This window comes from Gymnogyps californianus, unplaced genomic scaffold (genome assembly GCF_018139145.2).
Source record: "Gymnogyps californianus isolate 813 unplaced genomic scaffold, ASM1813914v2 HiC_scaffold_178, whole genome shotgun sequence".
Classification (NCBI taxonomy): Eukaryota; Metazoa; Chordata; class Aves; order Accipitriformes; family Cathartidae; genus Gymnogyps; species Gymnogyps californianus.
Window position 1 is genome coordinate 25,079 of NW_026114059.1, and position 17,916 is coordinate 42,994.

Genomic DNA, 17,916 nt, shown 5'->3' on the forward strand with positions numbered 1-17,916 from the left:
AATAAAAATATATTGGCATAGGCTCCACACACAGTACTGGGGGAAAAAAGAGCTATCTAAACTGAATTCACAAAGGCACAGCAGCTACCAAGCCAAGAAAAGACAAGTGATGCACAATGCAATTGCTCACCACCTGCTGACAGATGCCCGAGCCGCGATCTGCCCCTCCCGGCCAACTCCCCCCCATTTATATACTGGGCATGACGTTCCATGGTATGGAATACCCCTTTGGCTAGTTCGGGTCAGCTGCCCTGGCTCTGCTCCCTCCCAGCTTCTTGCACACCTGCTTGCTGGCAGAGCATGGGAAACTGAAAAGTCCTTGGCTGAAGATAAGTGCTACTTAGCAACAACTAAAACATCAGAGTGTTATCAACATTATTCTCACACTAAATCCAAAACACAGCACTGTACCAGCTACTAAGAAGAAAATTAACTCTATCCCAGCCGAAACCAGGACATAACAGAACAACCCATTCATCTTATATCATCATGTTGTTTTCTTGTAATATTTCCCTCATTCAAATCTATGTTGTTGCTGGATGGGTTCGAAACCTCATGGTTACCAGAACTCTAATTTGTGGCTACTGCCTACATTAGTGTATGAGAAATTATACATATAGATGCTGCTTTCAGGACTCATTACCCTGTACTAATCCATTCATGTCTCTGCGTTAAACTCAATAGGAGCTCTGTAAAAATGTGTAAATTACAGGAGAGAACTTTGCCTGGATTTTCTTTTGAATTGTTTGTCACATTGGTGCTGCCTACACCAACGTGTTGGGCATGTATTGCGCAAGTTTATATTCTTACTGTCCTATGTGGAAGAGGGCACAAATTGTTAAAACTTGTACATGGGCAAATGTCTTAATCACATAGAATTAAATTATTGAGTAAAAATGATGGATTGGCAAGGATCTTTGCAATGTCTTGTGCTCAGTATTCTGTCCTTTGCTACGTGCCTAGTGTTCGAAAACTAATGGATTAATTGAATTCATGTGTTTACAAACCTCAGTTGCCACTAAAATGCTTTTTACAGTGCTAAGCATCTAATCTTGTATTTTGAACGTGGTTTTCTGTGGGTACCTGGTACAAAGATACATACTTGTTCACAATCTCTTTCTTCTGCTAATTATCAGCATTTATTTTTGCATACAGCTTGTTGCTTTCCTCCAGGTAATAGGGAAATGCTTCTGTGTTTTGGAACAGATTTGCACAAGCCTTTTCTTCTCAATGTCTTTTATATTCCAGCACAGCTGGGAACATTACATCTTAGCTGGTGATTAAATCCACTTCACTCTGCTTAAGCCTCAGTTGACTAATGTAATTCTTATATAAAACATTAACTCCAAAAGCCAAATGATAAAAATAATAGCATTTCAGTCCCGTACTCATCTCCAGGGAAGAACAACTTATTCAACACATACTTTACCCAGTACCTTACTGTTCTCTGGCATTATGGCTCTGTTTTCCTGCAACCCAATTTCAAAGTTGGGCTAAAGGGAACAGCCTGGAAAGCTGGAAGTTGGTGGTAATTGTGGTTTACACTTCCCTAGCACTATCCCTACAGGTCTCTCAAACCTCCTTAGTAACGGTAATGAAGTTAGCATTGCTGTTCCGCTTATTCGGGAAAGTCTTATTAGCCCAGTTGTATAGGTAATGAAATGACAGCAAACAAGGTTAAAAAAAAAAAGGGAGACGGATGAAGAACAGAGAATAAATTCCACCTGTCTTACTTCTAAAGCTTCTGTTTAATCCCCAAACTACTACTGAGCTCTTAGTCTCTTGCCTTTTGTGGATTTCAAGAGAATATTCATTGTTCTGTGATTTATACTTGGTTACAATGATATAAACTACTCAGTCCATTGTGGCAGCTGCAATTGAAAAGTGTCTTAGGGCGTGCAACACATACCTCTTTGAGTTATATTTCTTCTAACCTAGTTCAGGAAGCCTGTTTACCAATGAAACACTTAGGTTTTCATGAACCATTGATGAAATACTACATTTTTACCACAATTGCTGGTATCTTTATAATGTTAACACATTTGTTTAGCACCAGAAGTGTGCAGGATACTCATATAGCCCTCAGCGTATAAACGGATTTCTAGCTCTGTATTTGCTTATGACTGCACATGCTCATGATTATGGATAACTGCTTGTTAATATGAATAAGGGATTCCTGTTTGCCCCATAAGGAGTAAAGACATACCTTCTCCTCTCAGTTTGACCCAGATGGCACCCAAATTATGGTCTTGGTTTAAGGCAAAACAAATAGCAGAATATGGTTATGGTGATGTTTCATGATATAATATGAGACAAACTATCATCCTAAGCTTTTTTAAGGTATTAGATATCCATAGGTTGAAAAAATAATGCGAGGATCTTAGCTAAAGGAAAAGGTATGCAGGATCAGGGAGTGACAGCAAAGGAGACAGAGACTTACGGCAATAAGAAAAAAGTTGGGGATGGAGCACAAGGCAGAAAAGCTAAAAAAGGTTAGTCAAGCATTGCTGTTCCAAGGCAGCTTGAACCAATATTGGCTGCTGTGACCCTTTCTTGCCTACTATCCCAATTTCTTTTCATTTCCAAATTTTTTTGTTAGCTGTTTTGGTGATTGTTTTTCTGTCAACTTAATGCCAAGGTGGCTCCCTGCAGAGTCTGACAAGCACCAGAGCTGTGCAAGGGAATCTGTAGGAAGACAGCAACCAGCCCTTGGTTGCAGAAAAAGGAAGGGCCTTGAAAATGAGAATGAGGAGTTCGAAACCACCAGCAAAGGAGGTGGTAAAGCCAGGGTGAAAGACACAGGCAGTATTGCAAAGTAGAAAGAGGATCTGGTACCAGGCTTTTAGAAGCTGGACATTACATTGGAAATGCTGGGGAAGATGAGGTCAGACCATGGAAATGCGAGATGGGGCAGAGCGCTCAAAACAAGATAGATGGAAAGAGCATGTTTTATGATATGTTATAAAGGAACAAAAGGATAAGAGAATAACTGGATAAGGAGAGTAGGGAAAGGAGTCAGAAGCAGTTTAAGCTAAAATATTAAGCTGCAATTAGGGCAGATAAACATATTCACTATGGGACAATGTCATCTTAAACATCAAAATCTGCTGGAGTTCATTGATTGGAGTGTGAATCTGGAAGTAGGACAGGCTGTCAGACTGTTTACTGTGATAGAAAACAGGGAAAGGATCTGAGAACAGAGGAAACATTCTTGTTTTGATGCTTGTGTTTCTTTTAATGTTTTCTTTGCTATTAAAATGGTCCCAATCTCATTCAGTGTGTTTTGTGTATTAATACTAATAATAAACCCCAAATCTCTTTTTCCTGTGTTTTTTAAAATCAGCTTTGATGTTTTAATCCATGCACTTCAAATCTGGCTACATCTGTATATTCGTTAGATTTATGCCAGCCAATATTTGTCTAAATACTCTAGCTTGCATGCTGATTGTATCATTTACCCTTCCGGCTGTTCATTGCCTTCTCCTTTCTGAACAATAAATACTGAAAGTATTACCAGTAGTTTAGCCTATGTTATTCTATGTTGGATTGTTCCAACAGGAAATGGTAAATATGAAGCATACTTCGCACAACTCTTTTTATATGAGATCTTCAAATCACAAATTTGCACATTACTGTAAGTGAAAAGTTCATTATTCCTCAGAGTGCTAGCTTGTTTCTTTGGGTTTGGTTTTTTTTTGAAACTGAGTTAAGAAATTGGCATTTCAGTGTCAACTGGTTTTGCAAAGGTTAACTGATGTGCTTGGCTCGCAATGGTCCTCAGCTAATCAGAAAACATGTTTTAAATTCAAGCACAGCATAGCTAGCCGGTCGAGGGAGGTGATTGTCCCACTCTACACTGCACTGGTGCGGCCCCACCTCGAGTACTGTGTGCAGTTTTGGGTGCCTCAATATAAGAAGGACATCAAACTATTAGACTGTGTCCAGAGGAGGGCGACCAAGATGGTGAAAGGTCTCGAGGGCAAGGCTTGCAAGGAGCGGCTGAGGTCACTTGGTTTGTTCAGCTTGGAGAAGAGAAGGCTGAGGGGTGACCTCATCGCAGTCTACAACTTCCTCAAGGGGGGCAGCAGAGGGGGAGGTGCTGATCTCCTCTCTCTGGTGACCAGGGATAGGACACGTGGAAATGGAATGAAGCTGCGTCAGGGGAAGTTCAGATTGGACATTAGGAAAAGGTTCTTCACTGAGAGGGTGGTCGGTCACTGGAACAGGCTCCCCAGGGAAGTGGTCACGGCACCAAGCCTGTCAGAGTTCAAGGAGCGTCTGGACGATGCTCTTAGTCATATGATTTAGTGTTAGGTAGTCCTGCGAGGAGCAGGGAGTTGGACTCGACTTATGGGTCCCTTCCAACTCAAGATATTCTATGATTCTATGAAATTCTGTGTTTGAACTGCTAAGAAAACCTGTTTTGGAATGCGGGTCTTTCATTTTTTCCTTGCCAGAGAGCAAAATGACTTCTGGCGTAGAATTACAGCTGATGCAACTGTTATGAAAATTCCCTTCCCTAACTATTATATCTATTATGTTTTTGTAGTATGAAAGTGTATTAACTTTGTTAATATATATTAGTTTACATTATATACTGCAATGTAATGAGGTAGTGGAATTTTACTGGAGACTTTGGTATTGTTCATGCTTGAGTAAGCAAACTAAAGGACACCAGCTCATTGCAAGGACCAGAAGGACAGCCCAGCCCTGGAAATAAGGACTTTGCCAAGGCCCATCCTTTAACTACTTCTACTATGCCAAGTGATTAGGTTAGTAGGGAGTCAGCATTACTGCTGTTTCAGATCAGGTCACCCACAAGCTACGTGGAAAAGCCCAAAATGATCCCACATCTAGGGGACAAGCAGAGGTAACAAATGCTTAGTAGTAGCTCTGTGGTAGAGCCTTATGGAGGAATGCACAAAACAGCTGTTTCTCTAGGTTTCGGGGGGGGGGGGTTGAGTGACATCATTGTATATTTAGGAGGTGTTTTTCTTCTAGTATTTGTCAAAGAAAGAGAAATGCCTCAAGAATCTGCTGTAGAGATCAGAACGGGCCATCTTACTGTCTTGCTAATACAATTGTTGTCCCAAAAATCAGGATTCTTTCACCCGGTGTGCAAAAAAGCCGATTAACACACAGAGCCGAGATATTTGTTTATTTCATGTCTGCGCAGAGATGGGAGCTAGGTGGTAACTCCACAAAGCTAGCACACCCAGTTAACACACGGTAAAGCATTTTATACCTTTCGAGCAACAGTTATCAGTATTTTTACAGTTTTGCTTAGTTACTCTCGTTCCTATTGGCTCTCGCAAGTCTCATCTCCACTTAAAGTAGCAGCGTCCTCCTTTTTTACTGCGCATGTTCTGTGAGGAAGGGGCTTCTGTTGGTAGGGGGCTCTCCCTACCCGAGGGCGGGTTTTCTAGTATGTTAGTTAGGATAGTTCACTCACAGTTCCAGTAGCTCTTTGGTTGCCCCTGTGCTGATCTTGGTATTTCTTTACCTGGCTGACTTATGGTGTCATCTTGTTTCTCCTCTCAAGGTCACGCCTCGTTAACTAAATAGCATCCTTTGGTTTTGTTTCTCGCATATCTCCAACACAATGGCTTTTAAGATGTTGCTCCTTGTGTTGATGAAAGTAGTTACACACCGTGGTGCCTACAGCACGTAGGGCACTGGGCAGTCCCATGAATGCTGAGAAAAGTCCATACAGTCCTGCCAGCTCCCACGGGACACGTAATTAAGCTGACCCAGTCAGATTTTCATGCAAATTAATTGTTTTGCGAGCAGCTCTTTGTGCAACACCAGCCATTTCCATAACGGCAGCGATGAAACACTGTCGCAGCGTCGCGACACCACCTAGGAGCACCTCGCCCGCCGGGAAGGCCCAACATGCGCCGCGCTCTGCGCCATCGTTATGGGTCGTCCTTGTTACTGGTGAAGAGGCGGTACCGGGGGAGTTCCCGTGCTCTGGCGTCGTGGTGGGAAGATGGCGCTGGGGTTGCGGCGGATAGAGAGTGACGTGAAGGACAGAGAACTCTCCGACTCTGGTATGCCTGGTGCCGACTCTCCCAGGGATCCGCAGCAGGTAAGGGAAGGGAGGCGGTGACGGGGTGGGAACGAAACGAGCCCTGGGCTCTAACGGCTCTCTCAGCCCTGATTTCCCTCCCTGCCGCAGCGCTGTAGCTTGGGGGGGGGCGGGGGCGGAACTGGTGGCCGCGCTGCCCCTGGCAATGGAGCGCAGAAGGCGTAACCGGGAGAGCCTAGCCACCTTCCCGTCTCTATTTTCCTCTTTCTCGTCCGCCTCGCCCCTGCTTCTCCGCTTGCTGCCTTGCCAGTCTGGCGTTCCCTGCCCGCTTCTGCCCTCCAGGTGGAGCCGCCGCTCGGCGCGGCGCAGGTAGCATCCCTCCCCTCTTCCCCCCCCCCGGTACACACAAGCCCATGAGGTGGGCTGCAGGCCAGGCGCACGGCCCTGCAGCACGTATTCAGCGGGGCCCTAAACAACTGGGTCAGAAACATCCACCCTAAAGAATGGGAAGCTTTTGTGCTTATTAGGCTTGTCCTGATTGAATTGGAATCACTATATGCTGTTAGTTTCCCAAAGTCTGAGCAGCATCCAAGTTTTTGGGTTTGTATTGGGCTTGCGTGGCAAGGTTTTGGTAGCGGGGGGGCTACAGGGGTGGCTTCTGTGAGAAGATGCCAGAATCCGCCTCCATGTCAGATGGAGCCAGTGCCAGCCGGCTCCAAGATGGACCCGCCGCTGGCCAAAGCTGAGCCAATCAATCAGCAACAGTGGTAGCACCTCTGTGATAACATATTTAAGAAGGGGAAAAAAACCTGCTGTGCAACAGCAGCTGAGAGAGAGGAGTGAGAATATGTGAGAGAAACAACTATACAGACACCAAGGTCGGCGAAGAGGGAGGGGGAGGAGGTGCTCCAGGTGCTGGAGCAGAGATTCCCCTTCAGCCTGTGGTGAGGCAGGCTGTCCCCCTGCAGCCCATGGAGGTTAATGGTGGAGCAGATATCCACCTGCAGCCCATGGAGGACCCCACACCGGAGCAGGTGGATGCGCCCAAAGGAGGCTGTGACCCCGTGAGAAGCCTGCGCCGGAGCAGGCTCCTGGCAGGACCTGTGGCCCCATGGAGAGAGGAGCCCACACTGGAGCAGGTTTGCTGGCAGGACTTGTGACCCTGTGGGGAGACGAGCCCACGCTGGAGCAGTCCATTCCTGAAGGACTGCACCCCGTGGAAAGGACCCACGCTGGAGCAGTCCATTCCTGAAGGACTGCACCCCGTGGAAAGGACCCACACTGGAGCAGTTCGTGAAGAACTGTAGCCCGTGGGAAGGACTCACGTTGGAGAAGTTCGTGGAGAACTGTCTCCCGTGGGAGGGACCCCATGCTGGAGCAGGGGAAGAGCGTGAGGAGGAAGGAGCGGCAGAGACGAAGAGTGATGAACTGACCCCAACCCCCATTCCCCGTCCCCCTGTGCCGCTCAGGGGGAGGAGGTAGAGAAAATCGGGAGTGAAGTTGAGCCCGGGAAGAAGGGAGGGGTGGGGGGAAGGTGTTTTAAGATTTGGTTTTATTTCTCATTACCCTACTCTGATTTGATTGGTAATAAATTAAATTAATTTTTTCCCCAAGTCAAGTCTGTTTTGCCTGTGACGGTAATTGCTGAGTGATCTCCCTGTCCTTATCTCGACGCAAGAGCCTTTTGTCGTATTTTCTCTCCCCTGTCCAGTTGAGGAGGGGGAGTGACAGAGCGGCTTGCTGGGCACCTGGCATCCAGCCAAGGTTAACCCACCACAAGGTTGTTTTGTTTTGCCTAACTTGGGTCTCTGGGAACACTATTGTGGTTACAGATCACTAGTCCAGACCTCTTTCTGAAAGATCAGACTCTAGAGAGAACACTCATTTTACACTGTTACAGAAACGTCCGAGTTGCTGTGGTGTTTTTGTTCTTCAGTTCTTCTTAAAGCTACTGTGCATGTCTGTCCTTGTCCTATTTGGGAATTTTAGTAGCTTTTTCTAGTCTCTTAATAATTTTACTTAACTTGATTCAACAAAGATTATGTTAAGGAGATTAGTAATTCCTGATCTGTGGGTTGTCTTTTTCTTTTTTTTTTTAATAGCGTCCATGCTGTCTTTCATGTGCGAGCATTCAAAATACAAAAGTTTAATAAGATGCTCCTGTCAACTGCAGTCCGTAAGATGCTCATAGAGGACTGCCCAGTCACATGAGCCAGAATCGATGTTTTCTGTCTGACTAATGACTTAGCTCAATATGACTCGATAGCTCTTTTTTACGGAAGTAATTGGATTAATGGGTATTTACTTTTTCATTTCAGAAATCACATGATGGCAATAATTCAGCCAGACATTTCTAGAGCAGCATTTCATCCTGTGCACCAAGCATTCCTTATCGAGCAACCAAAAGCATGGATTCAAGTGGTGAGGGCTTTTCTGAATCTGATGACGAAAGCTGTTTGTGGAAACCAAAACGACAGAAATGTTTCAACCTTCTCCCTGCTAAATATGAGCTTTTTCAGCTTAGCCAGAGCCACCAAAAACAAACTGTTCTAGGCAGTAAGAAGGTCAACAACACTTGGGGTGTGGTGCTCCAGGAGCAGAATTGGGGTGCAGTGGCTACTGACCTTGGGATTCTAGGAATGGATGGTAGTGTTGACAGAAGCAGGCAGCCTGAGACTTACAATTATTTATTGGCTAAAAAGCTGATGAAAGAAGCTCAGCAAAAGGAGGCAGAGACTTTAGATAAAGAGCTGGATGAATACATGTGTGATGACAAGAAAACACTGCCAACAGAAGAAGAAAATAGAGAATGTTTTCTGAAATGGAAACAGCCTGTAAAAGATAGACTGGGTGAAAGACAAGAAATGAACCATAAAGGAAGGTATGAGATAACAGAAGAAGATTCTGAGGAGAAAGTGACGGATGAAATTGCTTATAGGTGAGTTTAATATAGTATCTCTTCACTTTCTTAGTTAATGGTAAAACTGTTAACGGAAAAGAAGGAAAAAGCTTTCTTACTACTAAATGTGTCAGACGTCATACCAAACTATGAAAGGCATGAGTGCCTTGTGCATATTTCCAGAATCCTGGGATGCAAATACAGCATTATAACTGGTATCTTGTAGAAGCATCCAGTAATACTGTCTAACATCTGATCCCATTTCCAGTTAGTTCTGAAATGAGTTTGACAAAGTCTATTAAACTTTATATTTGAGAGTTAAAATGGCTTGAATTTTATTTTTTGAGGGGGAAAAGATTTGCCGGAATGATTTGTTTAATCGAGAGCAGTGGCAAGGAAGAATATTGTTTCTCACGATACAGATTTTAATAGTGGCCTTTCTAGGAAAAGCTGTATTATCACATGATTAAAAATGTGGATTTGAAGTTGGACAACAATGGACACTTGTGCTCCTCATGAAAATCTGGCTAGGTTATAAATCTTTGAAATTATAGATGATGGGATGCATCAATACTTGGAGAGCACAACTCCTGAAATACAAAGATTCTTTACATACATGGAACATGTGTCTGTGTGTCTGAAAAGATGTTTTGTTGCTGCTGTAACTGTAGGTTGTATCAAGGTTAGACAGCAGCACTGAAATCGAGCCTTGTCTCTTCCTGTATTATGAAATTGCACTGCAATTCTGTGGTAGTTTATGCCAGCCTACGTTGGGGTTACCAAGCTCCTGCCATGCACGCACTTACTGTCACCCACTTCTTTGCACGGTCTTGGTGTTTAGTTATTGTACACTGAGACAGTTCAGAGAACTTATCTGTCCAAAGCCTATTGCTTTTTTTTTTTTTTTTTAAGGGTTAGTTTCCAGGCAGATTAGTTTCCAGAACCAGTTTGCTGCACAATTTCCTTTGAGCTGGCACTGGCAGCACTGGACTTAAGCTGCTACAGTCCTTTTTCAGTAGATAAATTACCCATAACATCCATGTGCAAGGGAACAAAATTAAGGTTATGTAGGGAACAAGAGTTGCAACGCTTACTAATTTTAGATGGACATCTAAATAAAAATTGGTTTTGATGACCATTTGTGGGGCTAGTATTGCCTTATACAGTATTTTCGGGCCCCACGCACCCCAAGGACAGAACTGGCACAGAGGGGGAGCTTCCATGATTCAACAATAAAAGAAGACAGTCTTATCAGGGAATTAGGAATTCCCTGAGCCTGTTGGCTGGTCTAAGTCACTTGTCAGAAGAAGCTATGTCCTGCTTCCTGCTAGCCTGCCTGATAACCGTGGTTATATAAGTCTTTGTGCACCCAGATATTGGTGAATTACTGGATTTGCTGTCATTTTGACCTGGATAATTTTACTACTGATCTGTATTTGTTACTGTACTGTTACTTGGAGATAAATTGTTTATCCCTAAAGCTGTTGTACTGGTGTCTGTTACTGTATCCCAAAGCTATAAATTGGTGGGGCCGCCCTAAACCCTTACGCTATTTTTAATGTATTACATATGATACCTGGTATTGCCAAATACCAAAATGAATACAGCGAATAGACAGTGATTAGTGCTTTTTTCTAATTTTTTTTATAGGAATAGCTGTGCTGAACTGGATCAGTAGAATTATGGTTATACACATCATAAGCACTGTCGCTTAAGCTTTACTGTGCCATCTGTGCCTGGCCCACGCAGCAAACTGAAATCAAGGAGCTTTTCTGACTGTAGTGTGCCATTTCTATTGTTTTTTCTCCTCCACCCTTAACTTGTTCAGTTCCTGTTGTGGTGCACAGTTTCTTGTTGTTAAAGCATACCTAGGAGGATTGTGCAGGGGTAGAATGAACGCTGGGCGGAGAGGTGACTGCTTAAGCTGTCACTGCTACTGTTGGAGATATGCGAGAAACAAAACCAAAGGATGCTATTTAGTTAACGAGGCGTGACCTTGAGAAGAGAAACAAGATGACACCTTAAGTCAGTGGGTAAAGACATACCAAGATCAGCACAGGGGCAACCAAAGAGCTACTTGAACTGTGAGTGAACTATCCTAACTAACATACTAGAAAACCCATCCTTAGGTAGGGAGAGCCCCCTACCAACAGAAGCCCCTTCCTCACAGAACATGCGCAGTAAAAAAGGAGGACACTGCGACTTTAAGTGGAGATGAGACTTGCGAGAGCCAATAGGAACGAGAGTAACTAAGCAAAACTGTAAAAATACTGATAACTGTTGCTCGAAAGGTATAAAATGCTTTACCGTGTGTTAACTGGGTGTGCTAGCTTTGTGGAGTTACCACCTAGCTCCCATCTCTGCGCAGACATGAAATAAACAAATATCTCGGCTCTGTGTGTTAATCGGCTTTTTTGCACACCGGGTGAAAGAATCCTGATTTTTGGGACAACACTACTAACAGAAGGTCGATTTAACCAAATCTTTAAGGAATCCTGGTTACGTTAAAGCTGCCTGTATCTTTGAGAAACATTTCCCTTTCTTCCAATAATTTATAATTTAGAACTCAATCCAGTAAACAGTTAAGAAGGCATTTAACTTCCAGTACCTAATAATCCATTGAATTCGGTGAGATTAATCCCAAAGTATAAAGTTATGCTGGTAGGGTAAGCCTTTGCATGGTTAGGAGAAGTGTCATTAAAATGTGAGCTTTAACATTTAATTTCAGGTAACTTCTCTCATACGACTGAAGCAGTTGAAGCTAACCTAGTTGTTCCTAAATAGTTGTCAACGTTGGTGGTCAGTCACCTTTTATTATAGTTGTGACACGTGTAACTTTGTAGCATAGTAATGTCACTTGAAGCTCTTTGGTTAGATGGTGGTTTTGATTTGTGGGCTTACTTCCCCCCCTTTCTCCTCTCTCCACAGTGAATTGAGGCCATGAAAGCCTCTCCCTTCATACAGACTGATGATGAAAATTTCTGTACTAGGACACTGTTACTAACAACAATCCAATTTATTTCAGTAATACTGTGATTTTTGGTTTGTTTGCTTGTTTTTAGGGTTGGGGGTTTTTTTTGCTGTTTGCATTTGATAGGTTATCATAGATTAGTCAATAGACTTGTTTCTTTTTTATTACATAGTTCTGAATTGCATGGGATACAGGGGAACTTTTACACTTACTGTTGATTCAAATTAATTGTTGATTTAACTGTAAAGGGTGCTATCATTTTAATTATGAAATGCAAATTAATTGTAACTAGCCTAAATGTTGCATTTACTGTAACCTAACTTCCTTGCTCACTTTGTGCTCACAGCAACCCCTTTGGTACAGTTAGTTTATCATGTACAGCAGGCTTTTATACTTTAATTTCAGAGGTCTGTACAAATTCTCATTTGGCTTAGTTTTTCACACATCAACAGAGGGAGAATAATCACTCAATGCATTTTTACTGAAACAAATTTAAAAAAATACATGCTATATAAGTTATTGTCTCTCAGACACTCAGTATTTTGAAATTAAATTTAAGAAGCCAATTGAAACATGTTTTAAAAGTATAGACTCGTTAATTTTAGCACAGGTTTCTGTCCCACAAAATAAATTATTCATTATGGAAGTTCCATGGCCAATTTTACTTGAGAAATTCCACTGACTGTAAATGTGCTCCCCCCCCCCAGGCTTTGTGAGCCAAAGAAAGATTTAATTGTCCAAGTAGTGAAAAAAATTGGAAAGAGGAAAGCTATTGAACTGCTTGTGGAAACAGCTGAAGTGGAACAAAATGGTGTGGACTGTTCATAGTGGTAAGAAAAATGTGATATTGTGGGTTTGGAGGGCATTTTACTTGCAGAATACTTGCATAATACTATTGCATAGCTTTCACATTCTGACAAGTTTTCCCAGATTCCATGCATTAATTTACGGTCTTCCCTCATGAGTTTTTCATCTGAGCCATAAAAAAAAAAAAAAATCATTTAACGGTAAATGCTAATGTAACCTTCTGGCAGGGTTTGAGTAAACAATGAGGTTAATGAACCTGAAAATTGCCCAACTTTTGTCCTAAAATCAATATCTGATTTGCAATTATAACATTATATCAATTACTTTTGCATTCCTTTGGGATGTTTCCCTCACTTAAGAGTAAAAGATTCTAAAGCTTGAATAAAAGCTTATAATTTTAGGATCCAGATGTAGCATCTGGCCACATTACTTCATTAAGTCAGGTGGATTTTTGACACCACTGACCTATCTACTAGGTTAATCAGCATGCCATCAGAGGTCAAAATACTATGTAGTGTGCATTTCTAAGGTCACATGTGAAAAGTAACATTCAAAAAGGAATCTTAGCTTTAACGTAGGACCATTGGCTTGTGTATCTGTAGAGCAAAACTGAGTACTGATTTCTGTTGCAAATCATGGTAAAATCCTATACTTACTTACTGGTTAGGCTATCAAATTCTGCGTATGTTTTTGTTTTTATTAAATAATGAGCCTTAGAGGTTTTTTAGAGCAAGAGGTTTTTTTGAGAGAGAGGTGGGAGGGGAAGCAGTAAGTATTTCAGGCACTTGTAATATGCTGCCTTTTTTTTTTTTTTTGTAAAGTTCCATCATCAAAAAAAAAAAATAAATCTAGCTAATGACTTCTCTTAAAAGCAGTAATAGTCTTGAAGGATTAAAGTATTTATCAGCAAGTATTTACCGAGGAGATGAAAGGACACAAATCCTAGTGGAACAAATTCTTTGGCTGCAAATCAGAGTATGCAGTTTAAAAAGCAAATCAAGTATACTGTTTTTCTTGGTTAGGTGTTTTTTGTTACTAGGTGTCACAACCCTAAAGGGTTGCCCAGCCTGCGGGTATATAAAGATCATGACCGTGGGTTCACAGGATTCCGTAATAAACAAGGACATGGAGGCTTTATCCTCTAAATTTCTCTACTTTATTACGGATTACCACAAAAATCACCACTAGTAAGTATACCTATGATTAATAAAGCAAATATATATATATATATATAAAATATATATATAAAAAAAGCTATTACTGTTGAGTGCTGCTAATAATTTGTATAGCAACAATCAATAGTATAGCAGCAACAAGTATATATAATATTACAGGTTACTACAAACTTACCACTAGTAAAGCAAACTTATCAATAATATAATAGGAGATATACTTATGATAGATTGCTTATATGCATATATATGTACGTTCATAATATTACCACTACCAAGCACATCAAACAGATCCCAGAAGGAGACCAAACCAATCCCAGAAGTAGGAGGACAAACCGAATGAACCCCAGAAGAAGGACCAATAAAATAACGGACAGGGTCTCACTTCAAAGATGATCTGTGTCACTGAGTCCAATAACTTTTCTAGGAAATATTGTAGAAAAGTTCGTGCAGGGAGCTCAACCTGTTTAGGAAAAGGAAAAGTACGTGCAGCATGGAGCTCTCTTGGGGGGGGGGTGTGTCCATTTTGGGTAAAAATTGAGTCATTTGTATATCACAGAGACATAAGAAGGCGCAGGACACCACCACTTTGAGCAGCCAATAGATGCTGTTAATTTCTATTTTTTACCTGGGACAGCCAATAGATGATGATGTTTCCTGCTCTTTCAGACCAGTTTTTATTTTTCCAGACAGTTTTCCTGTTCTTTCAGCTAGAACAACCAATAACAGTTATCGATTCTTACTTTTTCAGGATGTTTCCCCCTTTTCCAGGCTACTTTTCATCCTTTCAGATGATAAGTTGCTGCTACAGTTCCTTGGTTTTGCGCTTATCAATGGTGTCTCAGGATGTCTCCTCAGGATGTTTCTAGGTACCCAGCTCCACTTCAAAGATGCCAGCTGCGCTTCTCAAGGATGCTTCTGGTTCACAGGCCTAGTTCCCAGGCTGGCAGGTGTTTTTTCTGTCAGTATTTCAGCAGGCATCATCTTCTGTTCAGTATTCTTCCTTTTAACCAGGTCACCTTTCTGGCTGCTCACATCACTAGGGTGATAAAAGCATATGGTGTCTACTATTGCAAGAACACACTGTGAAACTGAGCTTTCCTGTTCTTAGATCTTTTGGATTATATTTTGTTTTCTCGTTTAGGAGAAAAGCATTGTTACCAAAAGACTTAGACAATTTGAAGGGCCCCTTTGTGTAAACTTTGTACAGATAGAGCAAGCAGGCTTGCATACCAGAGATGAGCAAGTCTGCGTACCAAGGACAAGTAGGCCTACATACCAAAGATTAGCAAGTAACAATATGTGATAAAAGGGCAAGATGTTCCTCAATATCGGTATTGTACTCCCGGCTCTGCTGACTGAATTACAAAATGAGCCAAACCCGGAGAAGTCCTTCGTAACTAGGGGAAAGGTGAAAGCGGCAGGGGGAAGCACGACCACCGACTCAATTCAAGACCGAAGAAACTTGCCCCCCCACACCCGTAAGGAGCATGCGTGCTAATCTACATCGCAAGCGGAGTTAATTTAAATACGACTGACCAGTAATGAATGAAATGTTTATCACTAGCCAATGAGTGTAAACTTAGGCGTGTTTTTACTAATTGTTACTAATTAGATAACTGGATATAAACCCTGTAATAATGGCATGTGGCATGCATGTTAGGTGGAGTGATCCCCCGTGCATCTGGCGCCGTAATAAAGAATGCCTGCTTTCTAAAACTCCAAATTGAGTCTTAGAGAGTTTTTCTCACCGACTTTTACGGTAACACTGCCACCAAACAACAACCAATAACCACAGACAGATTTAAGTAGAATCTAGCAGCAGTATTAAATAGCATTAAGTGTTTGTTTTGATACCATAGTAAAGCTCTATTTAGTGATTAAGTGTTGTCTGCTAAATATTAGGCTACCAATTATGGCATGCATTGTCCTATTCAGTAGATAAGAGGAAGGATATATGGTCAGGATGTCCTTGTAATAAGAAACTAGGTAGGCTTCAGTAGGTCTTTATCAGTTTTGGGTATTCGCAAGAAATGCAAAGCATGCAGAAGTTAACTGAGCCTGCGCAGAAGCAGAGTTCAACCAAGGGACATCGTGAGGAAGACTATCGAAGACCACCAGAGGACCCCCAAAGACCACCTGAAGAGTCAACTGCGCATGCGGATCACTCATTGAGGACGCTGCAACTTTAAGTGGAGATGAGGCTTGCGAGAACCAATAGGAACGAGGGTAACTAAGCAAAACTGTAAAAATGCTGATAACTGTTGCTTGAAAGGTATAAAATGCTTTACCGTGTGTTAACCATGTATGCACGTTAGGTGGAGCGATCCCCCATGCATCCGGCGCCGTAATAAAGAATGCCTGCTTTCTAAAACTCCAAATTGAGTCTTAGAGAGTTTTTCTCATTGACTTTTACAGTAACAGTTTTACTTAAATACTCAGGAGTTTTAGTTCTGAACTATAATCTCATTGTGCTTTGTAGTGTACAAAGATGATCTGTATCAGGTATTGATAGACTGACAATGTCAAGCAACAAGACTTCAATCATAAGAGGCCGCAGTTGCAGCACAAAAACAATTTTACAATCATTAATCTCCTCCATGTCCACATTATTAAAGTCCCAGTTACACTCACAGAAAGGAAAGAAGCAGCTATGGCTTCTACTATAGATTGTCTCTTCTTTCCAAGCCTCTGCATATTATTCTGTTGGCTTCTGAGAAGTTTAAATCTTCCCCCATGAAGGCACTAGGAGAGAGATGGAAATTCCTGGCTTGACTTTTAAGTCAAGTCATTTTGGTGCCCATCTGCAACTACACCTTGCTTTCCCTGTCACTGTCAAGAATCTCTTTGGTAGAAGAGTTTCATGGGACACCAGAGAACAACTAGACTCATCAATTACAAACTCATACTTTCCTTTTTGTTTCTTTAAAGAAAGTTAAGAGCCCAAAAGATACTGGAGCTGCCTGCAGACATAGGAAAAAAAACAGTGTACTAGTTTGCATATGAAACATCTTTTTCATTATCAAAATCAAGATGGAGCCTGTATTTAACTGAAAATTAAGTTTAAATAGATGCATTGGGTGTACGTAGTAAGATTTTGGTAGCAGGAGGGCTGCAAGGGTGGCCTCTGTGAGGTCAGGGGCTGCCCTGTGCCAGACACAGCCGGCTCCAGCCAGCTTGGCAATGAACCCACTGCAGGACACAGCTGAGCCCATCAGCAAAGCTGGTGGTGCCCCTGTGAAAACATATTTAAGAAAGAGAAAGAGCAAAACCACCAGACAAGGGAGGGGGGGAGGGAGGGAGGGAGGGAGGGAGGAAGGAAGGAAGGAAGGAAGGAAGGAAGGAAGGAAGGAAGGAAGGGAGGGAGGAGGGAGGGAGGGAGGGTGAGAAACAGCAGTGTGAACACCAAGGTCAGAGGAGATCAGAAGGAGGGGTAGGAGGTCTTCCAGGCACCAGAGCAGAAATTCCCCTGCAGCCCATGGAAGAGACACCAGTGGAGCAGGTATTTCCTCGCAGCCTGTGGAGGACCCCACACAGCAGGTGAATATTTCCTGAAGGAACTGCAGCCCATGGAGAGCCCACACTGGAGCAGATTTTTTCCTGAAGGACTGCAGCCCATGGAAGGACCCGCACTGGAGCAGGGGAAAAGTGTGCGGAGGAAGAAGCAGCAGAGAGGAACTGTTATAAACTGACTGTAACCCTCCATTCCCCATCCCCCCTGCACCGCTGGTGGGATAGAGGAGTTGGGAATGAAGGAGTGAAGTTGAGCCTGAGAAAAGAGGGGAGGGTGTTTTATTTTTTTTTCTTTGTCTCTCACCATCCAAATCTATTTAAATCGGCAATAAATGAAATTAATTTTCCTCAAGTCGAGTCTGTTTTGCCCATGATGGTAACTGGTAAGCAATCTCCCTGTCTTTATCTTGACCCATGAGCTTTTTCATCCTATTTTCTCCCCCTGTCCTGTTGAGGAAGGGGAATGAGAGAGCAGCTGGGTGGGCATCTGGCTGCTGGCCCAGGTTAACCCACAATAGATTATATA

At 42.5% G+C, this 17,916-nt stretch overlaps 1 protein-coding gene across 1 annotated transcript; it reads left to right on the plus strand.

Moving 5' to 3' along the window:
* The first annotated feature begins 5,989 nt into the window (after window positions 1-5,989).
* Window positions 5,990-12,726, plus strand: LOC127028085 (phosphorylated adapter RNA export protein-like). Its single transcript, XM_050913905.1, is given in 3 exon segments — window positions 5,990-6,088; window positions 8,347-8,966; window positions 12,606-12,726. Coding segments are annotated over 3 exon segments (840 nt in total).
* Window positions 12,727-17,916: the final 5,190 nt, after the last annotated feature.